Source organism: Hyperolius riggenbachi, chromosome 6, assembly GCF_040937935.1.
Source record: "Hyperolius riggenbachi isolate aHypRig1 chromosome 6, aHypRig1.pri, whole genome shotgun sequence".
Classification (NCBI taxonomy): Eukaryota; Metazoa; Chordata; class Amphibia; order Anura; family Hyperoliidae; genus Hyperolius; species Hyperolius riggenbachi.
This window is the reverse complement of record NC_090651.1, coordinates 116,310,222-116,329,041: the sequence shown is the minus strand read 5'-3', so window position 1 is coordinate 116,329,041 and position 18,820 is coordinate 116,310,222. Positions and strand designations below refer to the sequence as shown.

The window sequence follows — 18,820 nt, the reverse complement described above, 5'->3', positions numbered from 1 at the left end:
GCAGTGTCCCCTCTGTAGAGCAGGGGACCCCTGCGGAAAGGCTGGACACCCTGACGGGGGTGACAGCCAGAAGTTCAGACAGGCCTGGTCGGCAACAGAGTATCAGATATGCAAAGTACCAAATAAGAGATCAGAAGAATAGTCAGGAACGCTACAGGTCATAACAGATATCAGAACAAGGCCTAGTCTGAGGTGTGAGGTCCGTGATCTCAACACCCTGGAACTATGCTAGAGAATAACACAGATGATATACAGTATTCCAAGTCTGGGGTGTGAGGGCCGTGATCTCAACACCCTGGAACTATGCTAGAGAATAACACAGATGATATACAGTATTCCTAGTCTGGGGTGTGAGGGCCGTGATCTCAACACCCTGGAACTATGCTAGAAAATAACACAGATGATATACAGTATTCCTAGTCTGGGGTGTGAGGGCCGTGATCTCAACACCCTGGAACTATGTTAGAGAATAACACAGATGATATACAGTAACTGGCTAAGTGTGGATTCCCAGGTCCTCCTGGTTCCACCACACTGAAGGATCTGACTAAGGTCTGAGTGCTAACACATAGGCATTCGCAACGCCTGACAACCAGCAACTAAACAGCAGGAGATATATATAGTAAAGCGCTCCACAGCGCCGCCCAGCTCCCATCAACCAATCACTGACTGAGCAGGGATCAGCTGACCGCCCTGATCAGCTGATCTTCCTCCTATTGGTATAAAGAGCTTGTCTTGCAGCGCGCGCGCGCGTAGCTCTCCATCTGTTTGCACTACTAGGTCCAGACAGCCTAGACACATGTTGCTGCTGGGAAACCGCCGCACTGGACGCGGAATCCGCCGCCTTACCGTCAGAACAGCGGCGGCCCCCACGCCATTCCTCCCATGTGCACCACCAGATCCAGACAACCCAGACGCATGCTGACGCGGACAAACTGCCGCATCAGACGCGGAATCAGCCGCCTTACTGTCAGAACATGCGGCGGCTTTTCCGCTATTCATCACAAGGATGACCTAACATCAAATCAGAAACTGCATCGGATAGTCCTGACAGGAACAAAGTCTAACAAAGCATACGTTCCCCATCTAGCTGATACAGCCCATCTCCTTAACTCTGCGGCATAAACCTCCACTGGATTACGACCCTGCCTGAGAGTCTTTAGTTTCCTCTCAGCCGTGATGGCAATATCCGGATCATCGTATATAACGGCCATAGCCTTAAAAAACTCCTGAACTGAGGATAATGACTCATGCTCTGTGTGAAGACTATATGCCCATGTTTGTGAATCTCCTGACAAAAGGGTCTTTATAAAGGTTACCCTCTGGTTCTCAGATCCTGACAGATTAAGCCTCAACTCAAAATAGGATAGCACACGGTTTCTGAAATTCTGAAAGTCAGATCTATGCCCAGAAAACTTTTCGGGTACGGACATACGAAGGTCCGTGACTGAAGGGGATCGCACTGTATCAATAGTCGTTTGAAGTACCTGTACTGTCCCAGACAGTTGATTGATCTGAGTCTGTTGGACATTGATCACCCCGATAAAATTGTTTACCGCGGTGGTCAGGACTTCAACCTGACTATACAGTGCGTCCATAATGTTTGGTCTGCTGTTCTGTAACGATTGGTGTCAGCAAGGACAGATTTTCTGATCATTGGTGATCTGCAGTATCACCAATAATACAGATGCTATACCTGATTATGTGGTGATCTGCAGAATCACCAATAATGCGAGTATAGCAAAACACAGGACAAACAGGTGTAAGATAAGTGTTTGGTGCAACAGTAAATATAGATAGAGATACCCACTTTCCCAGAGGAGCTGGTAGAGCAGGGGTCGGGAACCTATGGCTCGCGAGCCACATATGGCTCTTTTCGCCCCTTCATATGGCTCTCTGGCTTGCTAAAACATGTGTGACAGAGCGGCCAGGGAGACGGAGTTAAATTTAAATCAATGTGCTGCCGCCGCCTCCTCCTTGCGTCTATCTGCGGTTCCGTGAAAGGGGGAGGATGAGATCAGAAGATAGACTCTATCAGATGAGTCTCCGGCTCACTAAAGAATGGGTGACAGAGTGGTCAGGGAGAATGGGGTAAATTTGAAATTAATGCGCCGCCGCCCCCTCCTCACATGCCCGCCTCCTCCCTGCACTGCACCGCTTCCTCTCACTGACCTGCTGCTCCCACCCTGCCACCTGACCTGCCTCCCCCCACCTTGCAACCTGACCTGCTGCTCCCACCCTGCAACCTGACCTGCCTCCCCCCACCCTGCAACCTGACCTGCTGCTCCCACCCTGCAACCTTACCTTCCTCACCCCCACCCTGCAACCTGACCTGCTGTTCCCACCCTGCAACATTACCTGCCTCACCCCACCCTGCAACCTGACCTGCTGCTCCCATCCTGCAACCTGACCTGCCTCCCCCCACCCTGCAACCTGACCTGCTGCTCCCACCCTGCAACCTGACCTGCCTCCCCCCACCCTGAAACCTGACCTGCTGCTCCCATCCTGACCAGCCTCTCCCACCCAGCATCCTGACCTGCCTCCTCACCCTACAACCAGACCTGCTGCTCCCATCCTGACCTGCCTCTCACACCCTGCACCCTTACCTGCCTCTCCCCCACCCTGCAACCTGACCTGCTGCTCCCACCCTGACCAGCCTCTCCCACCCTGCTACCTGACCTGCTGCTTCCATCCTGACCTGCCTCTCCCACCCAGCATCCTGACCTGCCTCCCCCACCCTGCAACCTGACCTACTGGTCCCATCCTGACCAGCCTCTCCCTCCCAACATCCTGACCTGCCTCCCCCCACCCTGCAACCTGACCTGCTGCTCCCATCCTGACCAGCCTCTCCCACCCTGCTAGCTGACCTGCTGCTTCCATCCTGACCTGCTTCTCCCACCCAGCATCCTGACCTGCCTTCCCTCACCCAGCATCCTGACCTGCCTTCCCCCACTCAGCACCCTCACCGGCCTTCCCCACCCACCACCCTTACCCGCCTTCCCCAGCCACCACCCTTACCTGCCTTCCCCACCCACCACCCTTACCTGCCTTCCCCACCCACCACCCTTACCCATCTACAAATGCACACATTTCTTTGTATTTAGTGTTAATATTGTATGGCTCGCACGGAGTTAATATTGTATGGCTCGCACGGAGTTACAATTTAAAATATGTCGTGTTTATGGCTCTCTCAGCAAAAAAGGTTCCCTACCCCTGTGGTAGAGGAAGGTATCTCTATAGAAGACTGGAATCAGTACTCCAGCAAGCTGGAGACGCAGATGAATTAGTGATCGGTTCACCCGAGGAGCGGGTGATGCACAGTAAAACAGAAGGTACTTATCACCCGAGGAGCGGGTGATTCAGACTGTACTGTAGCTATCAACCTGAGGAGCAGGTGATTAAGACTGTACTGCAGCTATCCACCTGAGGAGCGGGTGATTAAGACTGTACTTCAGCTATCAACCTGAGGAGCAGGTGATTAAGACTGTACTGCAGCTATCAACATGAGGCGCAGGTGATTAAGACTCTACTGCAGCTATCAACCTGAGGAGCAGGTGATTACTATACTGAGAATCCCTCACCAGAACTAAGCTCACTGGTGAGGGCAGGAGAGTCAGACATGCAGATTCGGCAACACACGGACAGATACGGTACAAAGACAGAAGACTGAATCAGAGTAAGGTTCAAGCTGAGTCGGCAACAAGATCAGATAGGCATAGGCACAGAATCAGTAGGCAGAAGAGTAGTCGAGGCTAGCAGAGGGTCATAACAAATAATACAATTCAATTAGTACTTTAAGCTATCAACAGAATCTGGCTAAGTGTGGATCCCCAGCTCCTGCTGGTTCTAGCACACTTTGGGATCTGACTAAGGTCTGAGTGCTAAAACGTAGCATTTGCAACAGCAGACGAAGAGCAACTGACAAACACTTTCAGGAGGAGCACCAATAATAAGGTAAGCTTGACGTGTGCCACGGTCAAGGCCTCTGTGCCATTAGAGACCAACAACAGTCCAATCACAAGTAAGACCGGCACCACTGGAGATGAATAGTATCAATAAGCTCTTTTAATCACACAAACATGGCTTCAGCAAGACAGACGCTGTTTCGGGCATAGCCCTTTCTCAATTGCAGTAGCCTACAAATAACACCACTACATGTGTCCTTAAATATCCCTCCCCCACTAAAAACACCAATCGGTGTCCTGCTGGGCGGGGTGTAGCATGGCGGACCTGATGGGGAACAGACAACTTAATATGCAAATCACCTTGGGGAGACATAACTTCCATTTACCTGTCACCTGTAGCGAACGACAATCAAGACACGCGCAATGGGAGCCGGCATCCTCCTCCAATTACGTCATCACCCCTCCTCCCCGTGCGCCGCATCCATCAAGCAGCGGCAGCACGCAGGGGGCGGGTACCATGCGTATCGATGGAGCGCAACACTGCGCTCCATCAAAAGGCCCGAACTTCCGGAACAACCGGAAGAAACCTCCACTTAGCACGCAGAGTCCGATGGTCACTAGGCAACAAGCCTAAGTGTACACAATCGGGTTCTGCAGCTTGATACTATGCGTGCGCCCAGTCCACAGCCTAGGAAACGCCACTTGCCGCCAAAAGAACGTGAAAAAACGTAAAAAAGAGTCCGGCCACACAATAACTACTGTGGACACAGGACATGTCAAGCGAAAATGCATACAAGAACGTAAATATCCCGACTTAGGACAAGGCGCACGCCAGATACAAGAAACAAGAACCCAAAACAATAAAGAAAAATATAAATGTATAGAGAACTATATATAAAAAAAAGGAAAAATAAAAATCAAAAATTAGATCAAAATATAAAAATATTGTGTCAGGCAAATGGATGAATGTCACACCATGTGTCAGGATGGCAATACATACCACCCAGAAGAAACCTAAATCAGGACGGCCATACACACCACCCAGGGGAACCTAAAAACACAAAACACAAAAGAGCAATAGGTATATGGAAATTGCAACATCACAAAATAATGTAATAAAATGATGGAGAAAAAGGCAAGATAATAAGAATATCACCAGCTGACATTAAGTTAACGGTTATGAACACAAAACCCTAGATCGTACTCACGATTCATACCCTTAGGTTCTAATGTGTCCAGCTTTCTAATCCAAGCTGCCTCTCTTTTCAATAATGCCGTTTCTCTATTACCCCCTTGCCAGTTGACGGGGACAGAGTCAATAACTGTCACCCTCAACTGCGACACTGAGTGTCCCTTTAAGGCAAAATGTTCGGAGACAGACTGACCCCGCACTTTGTTACGGATCGCAGACTTATGGGACGAAATACGGTCCTTCAACCGCTGGGTAGTCATACCCACATACCCAAGGCCACAAGGGCACTTGAGTAAGTAGACCACAAAACTGGAATCACACGTATAACGTCGATTAAGAAAAAAAGTTGTGCCTTGGGATGGATGTGTGAATCTGTTGCCTTTAAGCACCATCCCACACATATGACATCCCAGGCATGGAAACATACCAGCATGTTTACTGTTGACCTGTGCATTTTTTTGGGTCAATTTGTCACGGATCGTCGGTGCCCTTTTAAACGACATAATGGGGGGAAAACGAAATTCAGGAACGAATGGAAATCCTTCAGTGAGGATCCTCCAGTGCCTGCGGATCACTCGCGATACTGCGTCACTGCAGGCACTGAAGGTCGACACAAAAGGAATGCGTGGGCCAATCTGTCTCCGCCTCCCACCAACACGAGGCACAAACGTAGATGGGGGATAGCCCCTCCTGCGGAACTTCAACGTCATTTGTTCTTTCTGGAAACCACATCTAGACTCGTCACTGACAATTTTGTCCACCCTACCCAACTGGCTAAGTGGAATGCTGTTTTTGGTACTTGTTGGATGAAAACTTCTGTAATGCAAAAGTGAGTTGCGATCAGTATCCTTGGTATAGAGGTCAGTGGAGAGTCGGTCACCCACCCTGATGACCAACGTGTCCAAAAACGAAATAGACACTGAATCATGGTGGGACGTCAGTCGTATAAAGGGACACGAATCATGCATCTGGGTCACAAAATCCATAAGGGTCGAACGGGGCCCCCTCCAAATGCAAAAGATATCGTCAATAAAACGCCACCAGCATAGTGAATGCTGGTGGAACAAGGAATTACCATAAACAAAGGCCTCTTCATAGAGGCCCATGTATAAATTTGCATAGGAGGGAGCCACGTTCGACCCCATGGCGGTCCCGCGTAGCTGTAAGTAAAACTGTCCCCCAAACTCAAAATAATTACATTGAAGTACAACCTGTAATAACTTAGTGCAAAACATCCTTTGCTGAACCGTCAGATCTGTACGAGTCATGAGAAACCAGTCTACGGCCTCCACACCCCCATCATGTGGGATGGAGGTGTAGAGGCTCTCGACGTCAAAGGTCACCAGGAGGACATCCTCTCCAGGGAGTGTGACACCACTCAACTTTTCCAAAAACATAGAAGTGTCTCTCAGGTATGAAGGGGTGGCCTGGACTAATGGCTGAAAAATAGAATCCAAAAATTTGGCCAATGGTACAAAGATTGAGCCAACACCAGCCACAATGGGTCGGCCATGAGGATTCATTAAACACTTGTGAATTTTAGGGAGGGTGTATAATTTTGGTGTCACTGGGTAGTCTTCCCTAAGAAACTTAAAAAGTCCCTGGTCTATGATACCCTTCTCAAGAGCGTCAGTCAGGAGGTCATCTACTTTCTTGCGGATCCACACAAGCGGATCTCCTGGTATGGGCTGATAAATTCCCTGGTCAGATAACTGTCTCCTGATCTCTGCCACATACATGTTTCAGACTCAAAGCTATGGGCTTTAGAAACCCTAGTTCTTTCCTACCACCGAGTCACCCCATCATAGATAGTTTTGTTTCCAAAGTGCAGGGGGATATCAAAAATATAGAGGAGGGGAGTAAAAAGGGTGGTTTTTTTGTACCTCAGAATCTTACTAAACTAGAGAAAGGGGCGTTATCCTCATTGCAGCAGGATGTGTCCATCACCATCCGCCCTGCCGATAAGGGTGGGGCTGTGGTGGTGATGGACACAAACATGTATGTGGCAGAGATCAGGAGACAGTTATCTGACCAGGGAATTTATCAGCCCATACCAGGAGATCCGCTTGTGTGGATCCGCAAGAAAGTAGATGACCTCCTGACTGACGCTCTTGAGAAGGGTATCATAGACCAGGGACTTTTTAAGTTTCTTAGGGAAGACTACCCAGTGACACCAAAATTATACACCCTCCCTAAAATTCACAAGTGTTTAATGAATCCTCCTGGCCGACCCATTGTGGCTGGTGTTGGCTCAATCTTTGTACCATTGGCCAAATTTTTGGATTCTATTTTTCAGCCATTAGTCCAGGCCACCCCTTCATACCTGAGAGACACTTCTATGTTTTTGGAAAAGTTGAGTGGTGTCACACTCCCTGGAGAGGATGTCCTCCTGGTGACCTTTGACGTCGAGAGCCTCTACACCTCCATCCCACATGATGGGGGTGTGGAGGCCGTAGACTGGTTTCTCATGACTCGTACAGATCTGACGGTTCAGCAAAGGATGTTTTGCACTAAGTTATTACAGGTTGTACTTCAATGTAATTATTTTGAGTTTGGGGGACAGTTTTACTTACAGCTACGCGGGACCGCCATGGGGTCGAACGTGGCTCCCTCCTATGCAAATTTATACATGGGCCTCTATGAAGAGGCCTTTGTTTATGGTAATTCCTTGTTCCACCAGCATTCACTATGCTGGTGGCGTTTTATTGACGATATCTTTTGCATTTGGAGGGGGCCCCGTTCGACCCTTATGGATTTTGTGACCCAGATGCATGATTCGTGTCCCTTTATACGACTGACGTCCCACCATGATTCAGTGTCTATTTCGTTTTTGGACACGTTGGTCATCAGGGTGGGTGACCGACTCTCCACTGACCTCTATACCAAGGATACTGATCGCAACTCACTTTTGCATTACAGAAGTTTTCATCCAACAAGTACCAAAAACAGCATTCCACTTAGCCAGTTGGGTAGGGTGGACAAAATTGTCAGTGACGAGTCTAGATGTGGTTTCCAGAAAGAACAAATGACGTTGAAGTTCCGCAGGAGGGGCTATCCCCCATCTACGTTTGTGCCTCGTGTTGGTGGGAGGCGGAGACAGATTGGCCCACGCATTCCTTTTGTGTCGACCTTCAGTGCCTGCAGTGACGCAGTATCGCGAGTGATCCGCAGGCACTGGAGGATCCTCACTGAAGGATTTCCATTCGTTCCTGAATTTCGTTTTCCCCCCATTATGTCGTTTAAAAGGGCACCGACGATCCGTGACAAATTGACCCAAAAAAATGCACAGGTCAACAGTAAACATGCTGGTATGTTTCCATGCCTGGGATGTCATATGTGTGGGATGGTGCTTAAAGGCAACAGATTCACACATCCATCCCAAGGCACAACTTTTTTTCTTAATCGACGTTATACGTGTGATTCCAGTTTTGTGGTCTACTTACTCAAGTGCCCTTGTGGCCTTGGGTATGTGGGTATGACTACCCAGCGGTTGAAGGACCGTATTTCGTCCCATAAGTCTGCGATCCGTAACAAAGTGCGGGGTCAGTCTGTCTCCGAACATTTTGCCTTAAAGGGACACTCAGTGTCGCAGTTGAGGGTGACAGTTATTGACTCTGTCCCCGTCAACTGGCAAGGGGGTAATAGAGAAACGGCATTATTGAAAAGAGAGGCAGCTTGGATTAGAAAGCTGGACACATTAGAACCTAAGGGTATGAATCGTGAGTACGATCTAGGGTTTTGTGTTCATAACCGTTAACTTAATGTCAGCTGGTGATATTCTTATTATCTTGCCTTTTTCTCCATCATTTTATTACATTATTTTGTGATGTTGCAATTTCCATATACCTATTGCTCTTTTGTGTTTTGTGTTTTTAGGTTCCCCTGGGTGGTGTGTATGGCCGTCCTGATTTAGGTTTCTTCTGGGTGGTATGTATTGCCATCCTGACACATGGTGTGACATTCATCCATTTGCCTGACACAATATTTTTATATTTTTATATTTTGATCTAATTTTTGATTTTTATTTTTCCTTTTTTTTATATATAGTTCTCTATACATTTATATTTTTCTTTATTGTTTTGGGTTCTTGTTTCTTGTATCTGGCGTGCGCCTTGTCCTAAGTCGGGATATTTACGTTCTTGTATGCATTTTCGCTTGACATGTCCTGTGTCCACAGTAGTTATTGTGTGGCCGGACTCTTTTTTACGTTTTTTCACGTTCTTTTGGCGGCAAGTGGCGTTTCCTAGGCTGTGGACTGGGCGCACGCATAGTATCAAGCTGCAGAACCCGATTGTGTACACTTAGGCTTGTTGCCTAGTGACCATCGGACTCTGCGTGCTAAGTGGAGGTTTCTTCCGGTTGTTCCGGAAGTTCGGGCCTTTTGATGGAGCGCAGTGTTGCGCTCCATCGATACGCATGGTACCCGCCCCCTGCGTGCTGCCGCTGCTTGATGGATGCGGCGCACGGGGAGGAGGGGTGATGACGTAATTGGAGGAGGATGCCGGCTCCCATTGCGCGTGTCTTGATTGTCGTTCGCTACAGGTGACAGGTAAATGGAAGTTATGTCTCCCCAAGGTGATTTGCATATTAAGTTGTCTGTTCCCCATCAGGTCCGCCATGCTACACCCCGCCCAGCAGGACACCGATTGGTGTTTTTAGTGGGGGAGGGATATTTAAGGACACATGTAGTGGTGTTATTTGTAGGCTACTGCAATTGAGAAAGGGCTATGCCCGAAACAGCGTCTGTCTTGCTGAAGCCATGTTTGTGTGATTAAAAGAGCTTATTGATACTATTCATCTCCAGTGGTGCCGGTCTTACTTGTGATTGAAGAGCAACTGACAGGCAGGTCCTATATATACTAAGAGCGCTCCACAGCGCCGCCCCAGTCACTCAGCCAATCCGGAGCACTGCTGGAGTTAGCTGACCGGCTGACTCCCCTTCTACTCGCATAAAGGTCCTGTCGCCTGGCGCGCGCGTAGCCCTCAGTCTATGTGCAACTGAGGGACCAGGCAAAACTCCAACATGTAACTGCGCGGCGGAGGCCGCCGGCTGAGACGCGGAGACAGCCGCCATGCCACTCACCTCCGCGGCAGCATCTCCGCTATCTATTACAATTATATAACAGAGATAATACAGCCACTGTGCAACTAGGAAAGGCTGCAGTAAGACAGACCACATTAGAACAGGTATAGGAACTTATAGGATAGAAGAAATAAGGCTGAACATTTTGTTACAGAGTCTCTTTTGGATCCTATGTTTGGCCTACAAATCTATACACAAGTCCTGCCCAACCTACATCTCCGACCTGGTCAGCAGATACACATCTGGTGACCCACTTCGCTCCTCCAACAACCTCCTCCTAACCAACCCATGCATCTCGCACTCCCATGCATGAATACATGACTTCACTAGATCTGCTTGCATCACATGGAATTCTCTCCCACTGCCCATCAGGCTTGCCCCCTTCTTCAACACCTTCAAACAAGCCCTCAAAACTCACTTCTTCAAGGCCTACCCCACTTCAATGCTGTCCTACCTTTCTCTGCCAAGAACCTCACGATGCAGTGCCCCTCCTTTGGTGTGATCACCCCCTCCCTCTAGATTGTAAAGCCTTTGGCAGGGCCCTCTCTTCTTGTGTATCAACTTGATTGTGCACTCTATCGAGAATAATGCGAACGTGTATTATTGGGACTACCACTCCACTGTATGATCTGACATTGTATTACTACCAGTATTGTGTATCTTATTGCTTAATACATGTACCGTATTGTCGGTCACCCCTGATATCATCGTCTGCAATCTTATATATTGTACAGCGCTGTGTAATATGTTGGTGCTTTATAAATCCAATAAATAACAGTAATCTTTCACAGCGCTGTACAGTTTATTGTCATGTCACTTAACTGTCCCTCAGGGGGGCTCACAATCTAAGCCCTACCATAGTCATATGTCTATGTATGTATCGTGTAGTGTATGTATTGCAGACTAGGGCCAATTTAGGGGGAAGCCAATTACCTTATCTGTATCTGAGTCAGAGATTGGAGGATAAGACAGTGCAGTTGCTAGTATACACCTCAATGGGAGCATCTGAAGACTCTGGGAGGAGGGCAGCTAATGAATACACAATGAGCAAGAGAAAAGGGGGGGGGGGGACAAGAGTCAGGGAGGATATGATGTCAGCATTAGCTTGGCAAGATGGCCACTGCCTAGAATAGGATTTTCTGCGTTTCCTTAATAAAATTCACAGTAATCATAACGTGGATAGCACAATGTTTTTTTGGAAGGGGGGGGGGGGGGTTCTTTTTTGTAATTTACACACAAAACAAAATAATTACATCCCATGTGACACGATGGGCCCTCTGATGCGTAAAACAAAAGGATAAGATGGAAGCGACGCGCTGACCAACAATGTAATGCAAGAATGTATTTTCTTAGATTCAAAATGGCATTCATACAAACCTATAATTCTATCACTCTCATACATACATACAGACTCTCATACATCAGGTGTGCAGAGACTCGAACTGACGTGAGACATCTGCAGAGCTTTCCACAGTAACGTCAGCCTACCCACCTGTCTCCACACGCAGGCTGCTGCCTGATTGTCACAGTGTCACACAGAACTTCTCTCAAGTCTCAACCCGACCTCACACAGCACGTGACCCCGCCCAACATCGCCTCACAGCCAGTCATGTTTCCGGAATCCGCGCACGAGCGCTTCACTTTTTGCAGCGCAGCCTCCTGTCCTTCTCCAATAGCTCTGGCGCTGCTGCGAGTTCCCCGCCTCTCCTGTGAAGGCGGGAGCTTTCTATGCTGCACGGCTGACGTACCGTCAGCTCGCTTTGGCGCCTTTGTGCAGAATTCGGGGCTCCGGTACGATGGTCGGCGGCTATGAAGCAGGTTAGTTCCTAACCGCTCCGCTACGTAACACCGCAGCATACGCTAATTGTTACGTCTGCTGTGTGCGCAGTGCCAGACCAGAATTATCACTCGCGAGTTGTTTATATTTGTGTTGGTAGATGGTTGCTGCACATTAGAACAATGGTAGTTTTTTTTAAAGCTGGCTGTTAAACTCTGAACTTCCTCTCTGCTCTAAAAGATAAGCAACAACATACTAATCATTAAAGAAAAAGATTTGGTGCAGCTGATATAAATCTACATTAGGTCCACTTCCTGTTTTCATGGCAGCAGATATATTATATGCACGCACGCACGCACACACACACACCCTGTGTTTACCAATTAGCTGCTCTGCAGTGGTAGTCAGCTGAGATCAATTTACAACTTGTGAATGAACATATGAGGGAGGATTAGAGAGGCTAAACTCTCTTAGGCCTTGTTCACATTATGAATCGTTGATGCCAGCGGTTTGCGATTTTGTGCACAATTATTTTTTTTCGTAGCGCTTACCTGCACATTAGCGGTTTTTGTACAGTGCTTTTCTAAGTGCTTTTGCAGAGCGAGTTGTTTTCTTTCACTTGCTGATGTTGGTCAGGAAGTGAACTTTGACCTGGATAAGAATAAATACAATGTACCATATATTCCGGCATATAAGATGACTTGGCGTATAAGATGACCCCCCAACTTTTTTCAGTTAAAATATATATTTTCGAGAGCTACTCGCCCTATAAGACTACCCCCTCTTGACTCTTGAACATTTTTATTTTCCACTGTAAGTACTGGTGCTATACTGTATAAACAGGTACAGATACTGGTGCTGTACTGTATGTGGTACCCAGTATACAACAACCAACCAATCACGGCAAGCAATGTACCTTACCGAAGATTGGCTGGTTGTTGTAGATGTTACGGCCAGAACCCGAAGTGTGGCCACTTCTAGTTCTGGCCGGCCACTTCGGGTTCTGGCCGGCCAATATGCGAAGTGGCCGCAGCGCTGCGGCCAATGTGAGAAATGGAATGTTTACAGCCGTCTCGCCCGGCCAAATTGATGACAAACTTGCTTAATTTTAATTAAATGTAGCCGGCGGCAATGTCATAGAATAGATGAAGCCGCCGGCTTTCGCGCACTGCCTCTCCCCGATCCCCCCCTCCCTCCTCTCGCCGCCGCCTCCCATTACAATACGTAGCAGCCGGGCGGGGACATGCAGCCGGAGAGTCGTTCGTCGCAGCAGGGGCAGCAGAGCGGGGGAGGCTGCAGACATCGCTTCTGCCAGCACCCCGCTCTGCAGGAACGGCAGGATTCCCCTGCCGCGACGAACGACTCTCCGGCTGCATGTCCCCGCCCGGCTGCTATGTATTGTAATGGGAGGCGGGGAGAGGAGGGAGGGTGGATCGGGGAGAGGCAGTGCGCGAAAGCCGGCGGCTTCATCTATGACATTGCCGCCGGCTACATTTCATTACAATTAAGCATCATCAATTTGGCCGCGGCGAGACGGCGTCAACAAAACATTTCTCACATTGGCCGCAGCGCTGCGGCCACTTCGCGCATTGGCCGGCCAGAACCCGAAGTGGCCGGCCAGAACTAGAAGTGGCCACACTTCGGGTTCTGGCCGTAACATATACAAAGCCTTCCCAGTGAGGTGTCCCCTCATCTCGTCATCAGGACCGTATTAAGTCACTTCTTTCCAGGAATCCTGGTGAGTGGATTTTCTTTTACCATATATATACAGCACCGCCCTTGCTGCTTGCATATGGTCGCTGCATATGGTGGAGATGCGGCCGTGGACGGTTTTGAGCTTCCCCCACCGTATGCGGCAACCGATTCTCCAGTCCGGCTCTGAAGCTTCAGCACCCGACGACCCCCGGCGTATTACACTACCCCCAACTTTTGAGATGATTTTCCTGGGTTAAACAGTAGTCTTATACTCCAGAATATACAGTATTTATTCTTAAAAGCGCTCGGGAAATCGCTATACAAAGCGCTTTGCGATTTCCCTATACCTTCCATTGAGGCAAATCGTGCCGAAAATGGTACAGGCAGCGCTTTGGTGAGCGGATCAGAATCTAGCCTCATGTGTGAACACTCATAGGGAATGATTGCACAAGAGCTTTTAGGGCAATTTTAAAAATCCTGAAAACGCCCTTAGTGTTACCAAGCCCCAAATACGGGCTGGTGCACACCAGAGCGGTTCTGTAGTGTTTTTTGAGATGCTTGCAGGGGTAAAACACTTGGCTAATGAAAGTGAATGGGATGGTGCACACCTGAGCGGTTCGTTTTTTCCACAAACACAAACTCTGGGGCTGCAGCATTTTTTAGATTTCTGAGGCGTTTCTGCCTCAATGTTAAAGTATAGGTGGAAAACGGGCGTTTTTGTTACAGAAGCTGTTCAGTAACAGCTGCTTGACACGTTAAAGGGAACCTTAACCGTGAATAATAAAAAAAAGTTTCACTGCAGGAGGCTTGGGAAAGCCCCAGGTAAGTGAAACTTTTTTTTTTTATATCCACGGTTAAGGTTCTCTTTAAGGGGAACCTCTCTAAAAATGCTTAGAATTGCTCTGAAATCTGCTTCAAAAACCTCTAGCGTTTTGCGGATCTGCTAGAGGTTTTTGGTGTGCACTGGGCCTACATGTGTGTTTCTCTATTGTTTTCTTTCTGTGCTCTGCAAAAGACGAGGTCCACTTTAACCTTTTCGGGACCGGCCACCTACCCCCCCTTAAAGAGAATCTGTACTCTAATATTCTTACAATAAAAAGCATACCATTCTATTCATTATTTTCTCCTGTGCCCCTCTGTGCTGTTTCTGCCACTCTCTGCTGCAATCCTGGCTTGTAATTAACAGTTTTAGGCAGTGTTTACAAACAAACTAACCAGCTTCTAATAGGCTCAGCTAAGCATAGTGTATGAGTCATTCAGAGTATGCAGGGGGCCTGCAGAGGGTGTGTATCGCTTCTACCAATCACAAGCAGCCCTGCACATTCCACATAATCAAGCTTTAGCCCGACAAACAGGACAGAGGAAAGATACATTGATTTATTACAGAGACAGTGCAGTTAGTAAAGACTGCAGTAAGCCAGAGCAGATTAGAACAGGCATAGGAACTTATAGGATAGAAGAACTAAGGCTGAAAAAATTGTTACAGAGTCTCTTTAAGGACCAGGCATTTTGCGCGGGAATGGGGTGTGCGCATTTGGGGGGGGGGGTCAGGCGGCCGGATCCCGTCTGTGGCTGCCTGGATTTGTGTCCTCCCATGGTGGCCTGGGCCCCCCCTTCTGCCAGCAGCCTTCACTTACCTTCCAGGCTCCAGCGATGAGCCGCACGGGACCCTCTTCTCCGGCCGGCATCTCCGTTCTGTCTGACGATCAGTTCCGGGTCGCGGCTTGATGACGTCATCAAGCCGGGACCCGGCGCTGACGTCAGACGGAGCGGAGATGCCAGCCAGAGCGCAGGGGGGTGCCGATCGCCGCGGGAACGGCAGGGAGGTGAGTGGATCCTCTTCTTTTCCCCCCTGCCGCCGCAGCTGTCAAACTGATCACTGTGATCCGACGGCGATCATAGTGATCACGTGATCAGCAGCCATACGCGATGGCTGCTGATCACTCGGGGGAGATGTTGGCTGTCATATGACAGCTTAATCTCCCCCTCCGGGTGCGCACGATCGCGTCGGGAGCGGAAATTGCGGGCCGGCGTAGATTCTACGCCGCATCAGGCTAGAACAGCCACAAGTGCGGCGTAGAATCTAATGCACATGGTCCCGAAAAGGTTAAGCTAAACTGAAATCAAACTTGGATAAATGTATGTACAGATATGAGAAGGGATAACTGAAAGTGGTTAGAGATACCGTGTACACATATCCCTGGTTAGAAGTGTGTGCCCTTTTGACTTCCACAGTGAGTGTGACATTTAGTTCCCCTGAAAACTTTGTCCTACTTGCAACTGTACAGTGCTGGTTCAGAACGAACTTGTTGCAGTAAGTGTTAACATTTGAAAGACCTCGTTCACAAAAACTCAAATTCTGGAATACAGGAGAATGCGCAGGGGCAATAGCGATTTTACCTTGGGCTCTTGTGGAAATAGCCAAGCCCGATTGAGTCTGTTCTACAGCGCAGGCATAAGCTGTCTGCGCCTGTGCAGCAGAGTTGACCACTCTACCTCGCAGACAGCTTGTGCCTGAGCAGACCTGATTGGGGTCGGCTAGGAGCGACAAGTGGCAATTTGGGGTAACCAGCACTTGATCCCCTCTGCTGAGGAGGATGGGGTAAGCCTTAGGATCCAGAGGCTTTCCCCTGCTGAGGTAAGTACCCTCTAGGGGCACAATTTTGTTCCTTCAGGTACCCTTTAAATAAATTTGCTTTCTTAAAGTGTACCTGAGGTGACATTTGACGTGATGAGATAGGCATGTGTATGTACAGTACAAAGCATATTAATAATCAGGATCTTTTACTTGTTTTATTTTACTGCCTGAAAGAGTTAATTTCTAGGCATTGAAGTGACAGCTTTTGTCTTGTCAGTAGCTTGTCAGGAATATAGTAAACATCACTGATAAGCTAAATACAGCCATAAACGTTTTCCTGGCAAAATAAAACTTTTGAGAGCAGAGGGAGATAAAATACATGAATTATTAACCTTTTTGTAACTCCGGGACACTTATTAGGCTGGCATGGAACAGGAGCAACAGAACATTCAATCTAGTTTGTAAATGTTTAAATATAAAATTAAACCATGAGATGTCTAAAAAAGCCATTTTTAGGGGTAGGAGCATAAATACAATTGTTTATCTCATCAGTTTATTTTCACCTCGGGTTCACTTTAAAGGAAATCTCAGGCATTTCAATAAAAACCAGATCTACTTACCTGGGACTTCCTTCAGCCACTGCCAATGTGTCCCTCGCTGCAGCGCTTCTTCAAGACGGTGTCCTGGGGTTCCATCCGCAGCAGCCGCCTATCAAGGTTGGTGGCTTCTGCGCAGATCTGGTTTTTATTGAAATACCTGGTGTGTTTCCTTTAACACAAACCTGTGAGTTTAAAAAGAACAAAAAAAAAAAAATATATATATATATATATATATATATATATATATATATATATATATATATATATATATATATATATATATATATATATATATATGCACAGTGGAGGAAATAATTATTTGACCCCTCACTGATTTTGTAAGTTTGTCCAATGACAAAGAAATGAAAAGTCTCAGAACAGTATCATTTCAATGGTAGGTTTATTTTAACAGTGGCAGATAGCACATCAAAAGGAAAATCGAAAAAATAACCTTATATAAAAGATAGCAACTGATTTGCATTTCATTGAGTGAAATAAGTTTTGAACCCCTACCAACCATTAAGAGTTCTGGCTCCCACAGAGTGGTTAGACACTTCTACTCAATTAGTCACCCTCATTAAGGACACCTGTCTTAACTAGTCACCTGTATAAAAGACACCTGTCCACAGAATCAATCAATCAAGCAGACTCCAAACTCTCCAACATGGGAAAGACCAAAGAGCTGTCCAAGGATGTCAGAGACAAAATTGTAGACCTGCACAAGGCTGGAATGGGCTACAAAACCATTAGCAAGAAGCTGGTAGAAAAGGTGACAACTGTTGGTGTGATTGTTCGAAAATGGAAGGAGCACAAAATGACCATCAATCGACCTCGCTCTGGGGCTCCACGCAAGATCTCACCTAGTGGGGTTTCAATGGTTCTGAGAAAGGTGAAAAAGCATCCTAGAACTACACGGGAGGAGTAAGGGAATGACCTCAAATTAGCAGGGACCACAGTCACCAAGAAAACCATTGGAAACACATTACACCGCAATGGATTAAAATCCTGCAGGGCTCGCAAGGTCCCCCTGCTCAAGAAGGCACATGTGCAGGCCTGTCTGAAGTTTGCCAATGAACACCTAAATGTTTCTGTGAGTGACTGGGAGAAGGTGCTGTGGTCTGGTGAGACCAAAATAGAGCTCTTTGACATTAACTCAACTCGCTGTGTTTGGAGGAAGAAAAATGCTGCCTATGACCCCCAAAACACCGTCCCCACCGTCAAGCATGGGGGTGGAAACATTTTGCTTTGGGGGTGTTTTTCTGCTAAGGGCACAGGACAACTTAATCGCATTAACGGGAAAATGGACGGAGCCATGTATCGTGAAATCCTGAACGACAACCTCCTTCCCTCTGCCAGGAAACTGAAAATGGGTCGTGGATGGGTGTTCCAGCACGACAATGACCCAAAACATACAGCAAAGGCAACAAAGGAGTGGCTCAAGAAGAAGCACATTAAGGTCATGGAGTGGCCTAATCAGTCTCCGGACCTTAATCCAATAGAAAACCTATGGAGGGAGCTCAAGCTCAGAGTTGCACAGAGACAGCCTCGAAACCTTAGGGATTTAGAGATGATCTGCAAAGAGGAGTGGACCAACATTCCTCCTAAAATGTGTGCAAACTTGGTCATCAATTACAAGAAACGTTTGACCTCTGTGCTTGCAAACAACGGTTTTTCCACTAAGTATTAAGTCTTTTATTGTTAGAGGGTTCAAAAACTTATTTCACTCAATGAAATGCAAATCAGTTGCTATCTTTTATTTAAGGTTATTTTTTTCGATTTTCCTTTTGATGTGCTATCTGCCACTGTTAACATAAACCTACCATTGAAATGATACTGTTCTGAGACTTTTCATTTCTTTGTCATTGGACAAACTTACAAAATCAGTGAGGGGTCAAATAATTATTTCCTCCACTGTATATGTATATATATATATATATATATATATATATATATATATATATATATATATATATATATTTATATATATATAT

The 18,820-nt window shown here is 47.3% G+C and overlaps 2 protein-coding genes across 9 annotated transcripts in view; one reads left to right on the top strand and one right to left on the bottom strand.

The window, feature by feature from the left end:
* Positions 1 to 11,965, bottom strand: part of HFM1 (helicase for meiosis 1) — a 266,554-nt gene extending 254,589 nt beyond the window's left edge. For 7 of the 8 annotated variants that reach the window (XM_068239814.1, XM_068239813.1, XM_068239819.1 and 4 more), the window contains exon 1: positions 11,673 to 11,965. The gene's annotated coding sequence lies outside the window, so the exon portion shown is untranslated. The remainder of the gene's footprint in view (positions 1 to 11,672) is intronic. The other variant, XM_068239817.1, reaches the window with a different exon arrangement.
* The window catches only part of CDC7 (cell division cycle 7), a 46,962-nt gene continuing 39,955 nt past the window's right edge, over positions 11,814 to 18,820 (top strand). Inside the window, exon 1 of the mRNA XM_068239823.1 lies at positions 11,814 to 11,998. Coding sequence (XP_068095924.1) covers positions 11,977 to 11,998 — 22 coding nt within the window. The 5' untranslated portion in view covers positions 11,814 to 11,976. The remainder of the gene's footprint in view (positions 11,999 to 18,820) is intronic.